This window comes from Theobroma umbraticum, unplaced genomic scaffold, assembly GCF_002168275.2.
Source record: "Theobroma umbraticum cultivar Fairchild unplaced genomic scaffold, ASM216827v3 scaffold_51.0, whole genome shotgun sequence".
In the NCBI taxonomy this organism is placed as follows: domain Eukaryota; kingdom Viridiplantae; phylum Streptophyta; class Magnoliopsida; order Malvales; family Malvaceae; genus Theobroma; species Theobroma umbraticum.
In genome coordinates, this window is record NW_018397260.1 from 7,358,302 (window position 1) to 7,372,983 (window position 14,682).

At 32.8% G+C, this 14,682-nt stretch overlaps 2 protein-coding genes across 5 annotated transcripts; one reads left to right on the plus strand and one right to left on the minus strand.

Moving 5' to 3' along the window:
* Positions 1–6: 6 nt before the first annotated feature.
* On the plus strand, positions 7–6,240 carry ATJ1 (DNAJ heat shock family protein). 4 transcript variants are annotated; one of them, XM_021428801.2, is made up of 19 exons: positions 7–178; positions 288–393; positions 492–581; positions 660–751; positions 866–949; positions 1,091–1,129; positions 1,350–1,493; positions 1,579–1,620; positions 1,707–1,794; positions 2,088–2,152; positions 2,274–2,336; positions 2,421–2,493; positions 2,952–3,043; positions 3,381–3,452; positions 3,816–3,872; positions 4,262–4,310; positions 4,431–4,500; positions 5,533–5,622; positions 6,062–6,240. In XM_021428801.2, exons 1-19 carry the CDS (start codon positions 152–154, stop codon positions 6,159–6,161), a joined length of 1,443 nt encoding a protein of 480 aa, XP_021284476.1. In that variant the 5' UTR covers positions 7–151; the 3' UTR covers positions 6,162–6,240. The 4 variants fall into 4 exon arrangements, with proteins under 4 accessions (XP_021284476.1, XP_021284477.1, XP_021284478.1 ...); XM_021428802.2 differs by having other exon boundaries at positions 5,969–6,203; XM_021428803.2 differs by having other exon boundaries at positions 6,026–6,203.
* A 629-nt stretch (positions 6,241–6,869) lies between these two features.
* On the minus strand, positions 6,870–8,654 carry PUP3 (purine permease 3). Its single transcript, XM_021428804.2, has 2 exons — positions 7,827–8,654; positions 6,870–7,542 (listed from the first exon to the last, which is right to left on the minus strand). Exons 1-2 carry the CDS (start codon positions 8,544–8,546, stop codon positions 7,192–7,194), a joined length of 1,071 nt encoding a protein of 356 aa, XP_021284479.1. The 5' UTR covers positions 8,547–8,654; the 3' UTR covers positions 6,870–7,191.
* Positions 8,655–14,682: the final 6,028 nt, after the last annotated feature.

Consider the following 14,682-nt stretch of genomic DNA (forward strand, 5'->3'; position numbering starts at 1 on the left):
TTTTTTTTTTGCTTGCGCAACACGACTCGTTTGATTCTTTTGATCGCCTTTGACTCCTAAATATTTCAACAATTTTCTTTTCATTTTTTTCCTTTAAATTTCCGTCAAATTTTGTTCAACGAATCATATAACGTAACATTTCAGCTCCAAAATGGGAAGATTCAACTGGCTAGGTCTAGTAAGTGCCATCGACCTAATTTCTTAACCAATTTTTTGCACTTCAATTTCACTCGAAGAATCATTTTCTTTTAATAGATGATTTTATATACCTGAATTTTGATGTGCAGTGTCGACGGCACTTGCTTTCAACTATGGCCGTGGAATCGGCGATTGAAAGAAGCGACGGGGTTAGGAAACTTTCTGCATTAGTCCAATCTTTAAATTGTGAAAGAGGTAATGCTCGTTTGTTCTAAAACCGATGCTTAGCTTAATTTTTTTTTATACACATTTCGAATAAGCTAATGATAAATTATCTTTTTTCGTGGAATAAGCTTTGCACAGTTGCAGTTTTGGTTTTGGGAAACCTTCTGATTTTACGGTCACTGGAATGCCGTTGAGAGAGCGTTATTTCCATGCAACCGGTTTTTTTTTTCATCTTTAAGATTTTCATTTTTTTTTGTTATAAATTCAATTTTGTGAAGTTTGAGGCCTTTTTCTAGGGCCATGCTGCTTTGCTAAACAAGACTACTATGAAATTCTTGGAGTACCGGAAAATGCTACTCGAGATGAAATTAAAAAGGCCTATCATGCTGTGAGTAGATTGATGTTGGCATTTGCATAGTCCAAAATAAATTTTTGACTTAATTTTATTGATTCATATGTATAAACCAAGTGGGATTTTTTTTGGTAATTTTTGGTTATGGAGCTTGCCAAGAAGTACCATCCTGATGCAAATAAGAAAAATCCTTCTGCAAAGAGGAAGTTCCAAGAGATAACGGATGCCTATGAGGTTTGTAGTTTCATAGTTGTTGGTTAATCCCAAGAATTTTGTCCTTTCTAATGAAAGTTAATAAATGCAAAAGTCTAATTTTGAACAATATTTTTTAATCTTGTAAAAATTTCCTTGTATAATTGTTCTGGTTAATTGCAGACTTTGCAAGATGCGAAGAAGAGGAGAGAATATGATAGGGTAATTAATACTCTTCCTCCCCTGTGCCTTTTGTTTTTCCTGGTTTGTTTTGCTGTTGCTTTTTGTTCTCCTCCAGCAAGTAAACCTGCAGTACATTTTTGTTACTTTTAGCTGTCACGAATTCTCGAGTTGGGACTTTCAAACTTTCTGCATTTCAATGTCGGTGGTTCTTGTTAGTGGTTTCTAAACTAATGAATTACTCTGAATCTTTCCACTGAAGACACGTGTTAGAAGTTCAGAAGACATGGAATTTGGTGCAGATGGTGCTCAAGGGTTCAGATTTTATGATGCAAGTGGTGCACAAGGGTTTCGATATTCTTATCAAACAAACTTCTCTGATTCTTTCTCTAAGATATTTTCTGAGGTATTCAGTGTTCCCTGTTTCTACTCTCTTCTCCGTGCAAGTGGTTGTCATAATTCCTAAAATGCTGAAACTTGATTTGTTGCAGATATTTCAAGACGAGATGGATCAATTTGCACCAGATATCCAGGTCAACACATTTTTCTCTCCCTAATTTTTCTACTGTTCATAACTTATATTTTCAAGTTAAAATATGTTCTCTTTGGAATTTTGTAGGCAGAGCTGTTGCTCTCTTTTTCTGAAGCTGCTAAAGGATGCACAAAGGATCTATGTTTTGATGCATTTGTTCCTTGTGATTCTTGCGGTAAGTGGAGCTAACATTTTGTTGGAATCAGGTTGTGTTCAAGAATCATACAAGCACCAATGTAGTCTACCACATGCGATAATCTTTCAACTTCTCAATTTATAATGTTTGTTCAAAATTTTGTATGTATTCACGTCGCTGTTAGAAGTCATGTTTTGTTTAATTTTTTGCAAATTTTTTCCAGCATCTTGTTGAATATATTTCTCTACACTTTCCATTTGTATGAAGTATTGGTTCCTTTCTTCTTTATAGATGATGTAGTTTTCTTATGCTTTCCTTATTGTGTAATGCAGATGGGCGTGGCTATCCACTTAATGCCAAAGTGAAAGTTTGTCCAACTTGCAGAGGCACAGGGACGGTAAGTGTTTTGACAATCTATTTTGATGGTGATTAGTAGATAAATCCTTCCTATAGGTCTCACTTTCTGAAAATAATGCCTGCTACCTTTTATTTATTAAACTGTATTAACTCTTAACCAGGTTACAATTCCTCCATTTACATCAACATGCAACACTTGTAAAGGATCAGGACAAAGAATCGAGGTCTGATGTGAATTTGGGCAAAATAGCCCCATCTTTCTTTTTACTTGTATGCCATGTTAACAAGGTTTTACACATATGATCCAGGAATACTGTCTGTCATGCGAAGGATCAGGGGTTGTTGAAGGTGTTAAAGAAGTTAAAGTTACAATACCTGCAGGTAGATATAAAATGCCTGTTTTTGATGAATCAATTTTTCATGTTCAGAAGGTTGAGGGGTAGCTTTGATTCTTACAGTTCATATAAGGAAAGTGGTTGCACATGGATTTCTGATATGGTCTAGCGTATTGCTATAAGATAATCTTTATAGCTATTTTCTTTTTGTCTAAGGTTGGCTTTTGCAGATCCTATCATATTATTTCTTTTTTTTTTTCTTTTTCGTTTTTGAGTGTTCAGTGCTTCCTAAGTAATACAGTTTTTGTTAATTAGACCTTCTCTATGACAAGTACTGCCATTAGTTTCTGCATATTCCATGGATCTAAGAATGTCAAACTAGTTTAGGATGGAACCTTCATTGCATAATTGGTCTTCCTTTATTTGGCACAAAGATATGATGCTTATTATAGTGGCATTAATTTTGTTGGTTCTACTTATTGTTATTCTCAAAAAATGGATTAGGTGTGGATTCTGGAGATACAATACGTATACCAGAAGCTGGTAATATCAGGCGACAAGGAAGTCAACCTGGTAACTTGTTCATTAAAATAAAGGTGCAGTTCCTTCTATTTCCTTATATCTTTATAAAGCTTACTTAAGGTCTGGTTGCTTAAGGTTAATTATGTGCAAGTGTAAATTCATATATGCATTTTTAATTTCTGGTCATGAGATTGCTCCTCAATATAATATGCATTTTAATATGGCTCTACATTTTGTTTGAGCTGACACATATGGGACACCTTTAGTTGAAACTAGAATAGGATGATTTTTGAACTTGATTTGAGGAGGCCGCCCAATAGGCTAGTACAGAAGTAAATAACTAAATACTATTTGCTGGTTGAGATATATGTATATTGTCCTTGCTTTCTGAACTTTGCTTTTGTAATATAGGTTGCAGATGATCCTGTCTTTGCTAGAGATGGTGCAGATGTTTATGTCAACTCTAATATTAGGTTTACTCAAGTAAGAATTTGTGCTTTGCGAAATATTTAGTGCACTTGTTTGTGTTCCATCTGGTTAAATCAGATGTGCAATTTCACCAACATTCAAAACTTTTGGTGCCGAACTCTTATTTTTCTCTATCAACTTCTATACGTTCTTTATTTCCTAAATGTCAATTGTCTTACCTTGATCTATTTTTAGGCTTATACTATATTATGTCTTATTATTAGTGAAGATATCTCAGTTGATTTCTAAGTGTGTACATACTTGCTACCTTTTTGAACTAAAGTTATGTTGTCTATCATACCCTGTTGAACAACTTTATAGATTTGCTTACAGAACCCAAATAATTCTATCAATAATTGATGTTTGGATCTCTTACAGGCAATTCTTGGTGGTAAAGTTGAGGTGCCTACCTTGTCGGGGAAGATTCAAGTGAAAGTAATACTGTTGTTTTTATGCTCCTTTTTTATATGTTTGTTGATTACGATCTGGTAGGAGTTACCGAATGGCAAAAGAAGATGTTTTTGTAAATTTTCTGGTGTTATAGGTAGGCTAGTTAAGCCAAATTAAGTACTGAATGTTTAAAGATAATTGGACATGACCCTCAGTCTTATCATGATTTGGACCCATTAATCTGTGAACCTGGCATGAATTATTCAGGTTGATATAGATACCTTGTCGATTAAAATTCATGCGATATTCTGTAATCTCATTCATTTTGGGCCCATTGTCTAGAGCCTCGTTATTTTTATTAATTTTTAACAATTGACATGCCTCAATGTATTTGACATTAACCATTTTGTGGTTTGAAATTATGGTGTCCTCAGATACCAAAAGGATGTCAACATGGAGAACTACTGGTTCTAAGAGGCAAAGGTATGTTTAATCATTCCCCCATACCGCCCTGCCTCCTTTCCTCATTTCTCCGTGCTGCTTGAATTTACTGTCTCGTGCATTTTCCTGCTATAAATGTGCTTTCTTTTTGATTTCCTGCAGGACTGCCAAAGCATGGTTTTATAGTACATCATGGAGATCAATATGTCCGCTTCCGTGTTAATTTGCCCACGTATGCTTCCTTTAGCTTATTTTGGTTTATATTATTGGTTATCTCTACATTTATGACTGATGACATGAAGATATATAGATCAGTTTGGAGAGCATTACACCAAAGATATTTCATTTGTTTGAAGTATACCTAATTGTCTTCCTCTTGGAATTGAGGCTTAGTTGAGTATATTATGCTTCTGGGCATTAGAAAAATTATCATGATACTAATTAAGTTGTTTTCTTCCTCTTTCCTCATAAAAAAGAAAGGTGATTTCTTCCTCAAATATATGTCCTGGTGAACTATTTACAGGATTTTGCATTCTTTTTACTATTATTTTTCCTCTCTCCTCTAACATGGGGTTGAAGTTGGACAGTCTGATCTTTTTAATTCAATATACTAGTTAATCAAAAGATAAACTGACAGCTAAATGTACTATACCAGTCAAAGTGTATTCGTGGAAATGGAAACTTTCTTCATAGTTGTCAAGTATAATTTCTCATTTTTGAGATCACCTGATACTTTTGAGACTAGGAGATGCTTTTACTGTCAACTGAAGTTTTTTCGATAAAATGTTAAGTAGGTATATGAGAGCTTGCTATAGCCAAGTATTAGACTTTATGAGGTGGAAGAACCAGTTCAAATTATAGCAGGCCTTTGCCGTGTCTGGGTCTTTTACACTTATAAACTATAGCCTCTGTTCTAACTCCTATGTGAATGGTGGTTTAAAATTTGGTCAACCCCTATCATTTTTATCTTGTCAATCCCTAGAGCATTCTGTTTTATGAGTTGTTGTTATTGTTGTTTTGAAATGTGAGTGTTCATCACCTTATCTTATTGTTGATACTGTATGAAAACTAAAAGATTTACATTTACACGGTGACCTGTTTGCCAAAACTGAGGTTATCTTTTCTTTATTGTAGACAAATGTTGGAATGATTATATGATTATTGCTTTTGAAGCCTGAGTTCTGTGCAATGTAGACTCTCTGAAAAAGCACATTTCCAAATATTTATTTTGTCATATTGTTCATCCTCCCTACCTCCTCTGCAGTGCGATAAATGACCGGCAACGTGCTATTTTAGAGGAACTTGCGAAGGAGGAAATTAATATTGAAAACAACAGCACTGTTGAAGGCAACTGGTAAGTGTACATCACAATATGCATGTTACCTGATAATTCCAGTTCTTTCAAACTCATTTACATCATTAATATGATGAGTTCAGATTTTGACACATCTGTTCTTGGCATAATACAATTATTTCCATGATATTAGCTGTTCATGAAATAGATGTTTGGCATCAACATGCACTAAAGGTGATAGCTGATCTTGTGATAGGGAATGTCATCATGTTCCTGATTTGTACTTTGTTAGATCTTCATTTCTGAGTAGATATTAAATTAGCTTTGGTTCAGAGCGGCTGGCTTGAATTCGATAGATTTGAAATTTATCTGGCATGCATCAGTTACCTTAATTTTTGTTGTGTAGCATTGGGTCCTTCGGTAATTATTCTGATTATAATGAAGACCCTGAAATGGACAACAGGCTTTATCAGCAGCTCTCTACTGGTTGAACTTACAGGTGGGAAACAATTCTTGAACAAGTGACGAGTCCTAAGTTTGTGATTGAGTTTTCTCTACTCCTGCTAATCCTTCTCATCCTGAAAAAGACAATGGGCTAAACTGACTCAAGGCAATGAAGACATGCACGCCAACTGAGGGTAAAGGAAATGCAACCCCCACCCCCCGGCCCCCTTCCCTCCCTCCATTTTTTAAGGGGGAAGGGTAAATTCTCTAACCAATAGTTCCATTTGTTACCAATTATTTGGGCATCAAAAGGAATGCCTCTTTTTTCTCACTTTTAGTACTCTAGCTGTTTACACATGATAGTTGTTGTATAGGGCTTGCTTTTCAACCACGCAATAAACGAAAAGGTACATTCGTTTTGCTAGCATCCATTTTCTTTTCCTTCAATTCTTCCATAGATATTAGTTTACTGAAAATAAAATGTAGCAATGCAGCGTACACATTGTTTAGTTATATAAATTGGAGGGTAGTCTTGTACTATGCTTTGCAACGTTGAAGCCACTTGATGGCATTATTATAGTCCACTGTATTCTAGATGTTGAAAGCTTTTCCCTCAAGGTTGGCTGGCCACCTGAATTTCATTGAGATTGTTGTTTCACAGGGATCTAAAGAGGCTTGATTTAGGGTTTGAGAAGTGGTTAGATGCTTTACAGGGATATTGCTGCTTTGGGGACAATTTTATTGGTTTATTTTTGTTGAATGCGTGTAGATATCCTGATTCCCCCTCCCCAATTCTTTTTTTTTTTTTTTTTTTGAGGAATTAAAGTATTTGAATGTTGAACTAAGCAAGCATTAGCCGAGAAACGTAGAGAGAATAATAGTATACAAATACTTGTATGTACATGTATATGTACATATGTATATATGAAAACATAAGACATACATGATGCATACATATGTAATTTTTTGAAGTTAAATTTGAAAATGACAAAGAAACTTTGAGAATTATATGTATCAATAGTTTTCGGTCTTTAAAAGCCGAAACAATAGAAAATCGAATTCTCACAAGAACATACAAAGGTCATTTCTTATCTAACGAGAATAAATTTCTCTCCTCTTTTGCAAATGTTTCGAGCAATATTCAAAGGTAATTATAGCTTGGATTTGCTCGGATCACCAATATTTCTAAACAGTTTCCAGACTATTGGGAACCGGTGGCATTTCTGTTTCAAGAGCTCGTTTCTTTTCCTTGGTCTGCTTTATTTCACCGTAGAAGTACGAAATGAATCCCCAGAGTGAGAGTGCAAGAGCTATACCTTTTTCTGCTTGAAATTTTTCTTTGAAGAAAATTACTGCCAGAATCTCCGTTACAGGTAATAGAACTGCAATCATAATACCCGATACCAAAGATGAAGCACAAAAGATTACTCCTATTGCTCCCAAGAAGAAACCCTGCCATATTATTGCACTCGAAATCGCGACAACATAATACTTTGTTTCGCCAAGCCCGAATTCCCTTGCTTCCCTTGGAATTGCCTGCAAAATATAATATATAGCATTTCATCCTATACTAGGTCAATATCTTTGTAGCTGCCGATCAGTATCATGGCTTTAATTTGCAATATAAAAAAGGAAATCTATAACTAATATATATAGAAGTGGGTTTGAGTTGTGCCTACCTTTTTGTCTCAAGAAATGGAAATTAATTAAACAATAATATACAGTAGATTTAAAAGCATCTCCATTAACTAGAGTTGGATACAGTTAATCATGAGATGGAATATGCTAAATTTGGGCCGGTAAAGAGCAAGAAAAGGAACCTTGAAATCGTTGTTAACCAGCATCCCAACGGTGCAAAACACAGTAGCAAACAAACACATCACCATCTGAATCTCCATCACAAGGGCGTAGCTGATTTCTTGCTTTGCCTTCTTGTACGTTAACTCCACCAGGGGCAAAACAAATCCATACAACACCGCTGCTGCAATAGTCATTAGGAACCCCAAAACGTATTCCTTGTTTGATTCATTCTCAGGCCGGTCACTGCTCGTATTCAGAGCTAGAACGCCTGCTCCTATGGTTAACAAAAACACAGCGTTTATGGAATAAGAAGTGAACTTTTGCTTCACCAAGAGGAAAGCAAACCCTGCTGTGAAAGCCAATTGCGCGGCGATGATTAAAGAAGAGGTTGAAACGGGGAGACGGGCCACGCCGTAGGCGTAGAGGTAGTCATCAAAGCCCGTAAGGATTCCGATGACCGCGGAGGCAATGAACAAGGGAGGTTTCATGAAGAAGAACTTGTTTCTTGATGTGGGTTGGGCCCTACGACGGTGCATGTAAGCACAGGCGATGGGGACAAGGATGATGGGCCAACCACCAGTTTCGAGCCAGCTCGAGAACCAGACTCGTTTCCCACCATGGATGAAGTAGAGGCGCATCATAAGTGGGCCGCCGCAGTTGCCTATGGCTAAGACGAAGCAGTTTATCACTAGGAGAGCTTTTCTCATGGTGGTGTTTGGTTCTGCTTCCTTGACCTCCATGATTAGCAGAGACAAAGCAGTGTAGACTGATGTATTCTCTACAGTATGAATGTATTTATAGAGAGCAAAGTCTGCTGTCCGTGTGCTTTACAGTAATACGAAAGCAGGTTTGTGTGTTCAAGTGTGTGACAAAAGCACAAGCTCAATTACATATATGTACCAAGATATAGAGATATGAGGGTGAGATAATCATATCAGCAAATCCAAAATCTAAAATTCAAAAAACCAATTATTTTTGCATTAAAATCTTAGTTAGAATTAGGGTTCTTTTCAAAAATACTTCTTATAAATAAGATGTTTTTTAAAATACTCTTTTTATAATTTTAATTATTTTTAGTTAAAAAAAATTACCTCAAATTGACTCATATCCTTTGGATTTTTCTTAAAGTATTTTGAGTATTTTAGAGTGGTTTTTGGTATACGAAGAAAAATCTTTGAGTATTTTAAGTATTTTGGAATAGTTTTTGATATATGAAGACAAACCTTTAAGCATTTTGAACATTTTTTGTTAAGTAAGTATATTCGTTGATCTTATTGTTAAATGAAATAGGGTGTGTTGTTTGAAATTGTTGATTTTGTTAAATAGAATTCAGTAGTTTTTGTTGGTTTTTGGACATTACCTAACTAGTTTTTGAATATTGCATAATTGGTTGATAAGCATAGCGTAACTAGTTGATAAACATTACGTGACTAATTAGTAATACATTATATGACTAGTTTGTAGACATTGTGTCACTTAGACATTGTCTAAAAATAGTCACTCAATGCCTACAACCTAATCATGCAATGTCTAAAAACTAGTCACATAAGATTTAACAACTAAAGACATAATAATTAAGTCATTAATGCTTAAAACTTAGTATCATATGATACTAAAAAATCAGTGACACAATGTCTAAAAACTAATGACATAATGTTTAAAAATCAATAATGTGATACTTAATAACTAATTGATTTGCTTAATCTTAATCAAGTTTAAATTGCCAAAGTTATACAGTGTTTTAATTTATAAATATGTCTAATCAATTTTAATCTCTTAACTTTGGAGATATATGAATATAAACTAATAAACCTAATAACCTAAAGCAAATACCTTGATGTCATCTCTACTCTTTGGAATAATGAAAAAGAGTTGGATGACGATAGATGATGATATAGACAGTATTTGACAAGAGAGAGAAATCGACATTTAATTTTAGAGTTTTTATTTAGATGACGAGATAGAGAAAACTGAAATTATTTTAATTTGTCTGAAATTGTTTAAAGGGCATTGTGGTCAAGTCATGCCAAAAATAAACTAAAAATAATTAAAATTATAATAAATGATATTTCTGAATTGGGTTTATAAAGAAGGTAATTTCTCACAATTTTTTGTTAAAATTATATCTTGCAAGATGTAACTACTAGTACTTCAATTTTTTTATTTCATAATACAAAAGCTAATCAAATTTAGCAAGAAAAAACGAACATTACATTTAAATGATTAGCATCAATAATATGTCAATCTAAACATATTTGATTCGAAAAATTAAGTTTTATTTATTTATTTTATTCAACAACTATGCAAGAAGGAAAAATCATTTCTCTTTTTTCTTTTTTTTTTCATTTTTACACCCATCGAATTAATTAGTTATGGAGAAAAAGTATGTGTTCTAATATAAATTAGAAAAATTTTTAGCCGTATATATAATTAATTCCCTAAGTTTTCGTTTTAATTGCTTATAGAAATAGAAAATAAAAATGGAGCAAGATGGAATAGCAAGCTACATTTATTTTCGTCTTTATCAAGGAGTTAATACATTGATGTTAGGGTAGCTAAGAGAAGGATTGAGTTTTGCGGGCATTTTCATGTTGTGGCCAAAATCATATGATAAAGTTCCCAATGCTGTGGCCGTCAACTCATTTCTCTTGACTTTAGTTTCCACCAAGATAATTGCCAGTCCGCCTAAGATACTCTCAATAATTGAAGATAAAGACAAGGAGTAAAATTTCTTCACTGTCATGAGTCATGACCCACACCTGCAAACGGCGGTCGACTTGACCTACTAATATTTTTAAATAATCATATGATAATATATATATATATATATATTACATATATAATCATCTATATCAATATCCATCTTAATTACCAAGTTTTAGGGGAAGAAAAAAATCCCATCCGACGAATCGGTGTTGTACTGTCTTAAATATTAGTAAAAAAATAATCATTTTGGATGAAATATTTTATCGAAAAGATCTTATTTTATAATTTATTTCGATATTATCAAAGATAAATACATACGTGACAGTTATAAATTTATAATATGAACGGATATTCTGTCTTTTATATGTGTATTTGTTACATTAATTAAGAATACTTTACTATCTATGGGCATCCAAACTTGACCGTTGAAACATTCTGGAGTGAAGACAAGAAGAAAGTAGCGTATAAGTCCACTTCTCATCTTAAGATTTGAAAGGTCCAATAGAAGGATGAGGGAAGCTTTTGATTTTTTTCTTTTTTTGTCAAAGAAGCTGTAGGCAAACACCTACTCCCTTTCTTTTGCACATTAACGAGAACGGAAAAATCCATGGGTTTGAAAGATCTAATGTATCTTCCAAATCTCAATTGATTATGCAAACCTTTCATCAATATTAACAATATAAGTTAATGGAAACGGCAAAGGTGGAAGCATTTTAGATGATACTAGTAACAATTTGAGTCCAAGCATTATCAATCCGTTAATTTTAAAATCTAAATTATTAATGATTTATTTAAATTTTTATATATATCTTAATAATTACATTTATATCCGAATATGAAATAAAATATCACGAGACAGTATTAAATAAATATTTTTATTAATAAATACTTGTAAAATATAAAATTTAAATTAAAGGTTAATTATTGATCAGTTTCGTCTTATTTTAATATACTATATATATAATTGCAAGCAAGCAAATTGATTAACATTGATAAGACAGGTTGACAAGTCTTAAAACTATACCGACATCCTTCCTCTTTTTTCATGATTTTAATGTTAATTTGACCCAAACAAACAAAATTTCCAACACGTGTTTTTGTTACATTAAATGCTGGTTCTTTCATTAATGAAATTTTGTTACCACAAAAACTTTTTATTGGTGGGATTCTTGTAAATAGAATCTTCTTAAGTCCAAAGAATCTTATATTATTCAAAGGGTTTCAAAATTTAGTAGTGTTCATCCACTTGCCAGTCTTGCCTATCAGTCTTAGCTATGTATGATTGAAATTATTCTTTTAAAATATCTATATTTTACAAAAAAAAAATTGTAAAGTGTCTTATCAAAAATGATAAAATATAAATTAATTTTGAAAATCAAAACCTATTTATGGATAGAGTTGATAGAGAATGTCAACAATATGTAATGGAATTATTAAAATACTATTTATATTTAAATTTTGATCAATACTTACTGAATGGTAAAATTTTGTTTGAAATTTTTGTAGAAATATATATCTAAAAAAATCAAAATTTTTTAACTTTTATAGGGTTAATCTGTATAACAAATCTTTTCAATTTATTGGTTTAGATTTTTTATTTTAATTTTTACTTAAGTGATTTTAATAAAAAAAAACTTTGTGAATTTGATTAAAGAATCTTATTTTACTAAATTTTATCCACATTATTATTCCTTTGGGGTCTTCCTTCAATTGTCTTAATATTTTATAAACAAATATTTAATTTAATAATTGATGTATTATCTTTGACTAAAAGAAATTGAATTCCCCTGTCTCAAATCCCTCAAATTGATAATAATAATAATAATAAATTCCTCTTGGCTTTTTGTGCAAAGTATGAAATATTGTCCTTAGATAATCACGTGGATGTGCGGACCCAACCCAATGCCCAAAATCAGTCTATGGTTTTGGACTCTAGCTTTAGCCTTATGGCATGACTTGCTTGTTTGAGTATGGCTACCGAGTACCAAATTTAAGTCCTAAGCCGTAGTATTGGAGGTGGTCCTAAGGCGTAGTAGTGGAGGTGGTCCTAAGCCGTACATTGAATGATCCAAACCCATTCCTATATATACGTAAACTGATAAACATCAGGAGGATCGTCCATGGGCCTGGAAGTTGGTTCTGCTTTAAAGCTCCGACGAGTTCCAAACTTCTGAGGTAGCTGACAAATCACAAACGTAAACCGCCATGCCGCTAGCACTGCATGGTCTTCCTTCTCTTGGTCGCAAACGCCAACTCAGTCCCAACAAGAGATTTGTGATTGAGCTCTACTCATAATGAACTGTCAACACTTAATGTACAGCTATGTTATCTCTAGAATCGGAAAGAATCACAAGATACCCAATATGTCAACAAAGTGAGTGCAGAGTGATCTTTCTTTATCGTCTGTACGTATATATAAAAGCAGAGGGCAAACTCGACGAAAAGATATATGAAAGCAGGTTTGTGTCCAAGTGTGTGACAAAAGGACAGATCAATTTTATTTTTTTTTTAAAAAAACATAATGAGAGGATTTCATTAATCAGGGATGGAAAGATCACCTCCCAATCATCATACACAAATCATCGAGGGTCAGGAAGAGGGTTTATGAATCAATAAGTGAAAAGAGCCAAGTGAGGGTGAGACGAAATGGACAAAAAGAGTCTACATAGTTTTGTCTCGGAACAGGACCATCAATGTTTGAATGTTTGTTAACCACAACATCAAAATGCCCCAGAGATCGAGGACGAGGAGTATCAATGAACTTTTTGATAAAGATGAAAATAAATTGAACTTATTATAAATTATACATTGATTCAATAATTGTGTAATAGGGGAACTTACAGAGTTAATTAACTATGCATGTGGCTTGCTCACCCAGAATCCATAGAGGAAAACAAAAGAGTGGCAAAGCAACCTGCCGTCTTATCGCCTCGTAAAGCTGAAAACCATAAGGCATTAGGCTGATTGCCCAACGCCTTCACATAATGCTATGTTGAGTACTAGATTCCCACTTGTACACGGCAAGCGCAGAACAGAGTATTAGATTCTAACCGCTAGAAGCAAGGATATCAACTTTAAAAATATTGGTATTTCTGATTTTAGCTCTCCTCTTTAAAGCCAAAATGTTTTTGTTAAATTTTTAAAGTCTGGCTAGATTCTTCCATTAGAAAGCTTATCCGGGAAGAATAATACGTAAAGTAAATTGTTTATTTAATACGTATGAAGTTTGTAAGAAAAATTGATAAAAATTATTAAAAATAGATGAAAATGAGATAAGATTGAACATGAGTATTTGTTTTTTACGATTTTCTGAAAATAATTATGATGATATTAATGATTACTTATTAAATTAGATATTGTTGAATGTTCTAACTTGTCGGGTTAAGTGAGGTTTGATTAGTTGAAAGTGCTCGAAAAGTATTGTAAGTAGATACGCGTTTTAAAATTATTTTGGATATAATTAAATATATTTTAGAAAGTTGAAAAAGTATGAAATTATAAACTATTGATTGGATATGTTTAATGTCAAAGGTTTTGAAGGAAAGTGTTTTGAATATATATGTACATCTAAATATGAATACTATACATGTATGTTTTTGTGAAAAACAAACGTTTCAATAATTGAAAATTTTTATTTCAAAATAACATAAAAAATGAAATGAAAATATTTTGGCTTTTCACAATAATTGTGAATATTAAGGATTGGAATAGTTAGATTCTTTAACACCGCTTTTAAAACTTTGAAGGGTCTATCCAATAAAAATGGAAGAGACCTTTTTCTTTTGGTCGTAAAGTTAAAAGGTTTTAATGAAACTCGTATCCCTTCCATATTTTCCATCTCAAACCTTTTTATCATAAAAGGTTGTTTTGTATGGCAAGTGTAGACATTTCATTTTATTCGAAGCATCTCATTAATAAAAACAAAATTAAATAAAAAATTTAAAAAATCTGAAAAAAAAGAAAAATAATGATAAAGGTAAAAAAAAAGAAAAAAAATATATTTTGAAGGGGTATTTTTAAAAATAACTCTTAAAGATAATTTTTTTTAAAAGTAGCTTTTTTTATAATTTTAACTAATTTTAGTCAAGTTAGATAAAATTACTCTTAATGAAATTACATGTCATAATGTTACACGTCATGTATAAAAACATATTACACAGTATGGTTAAG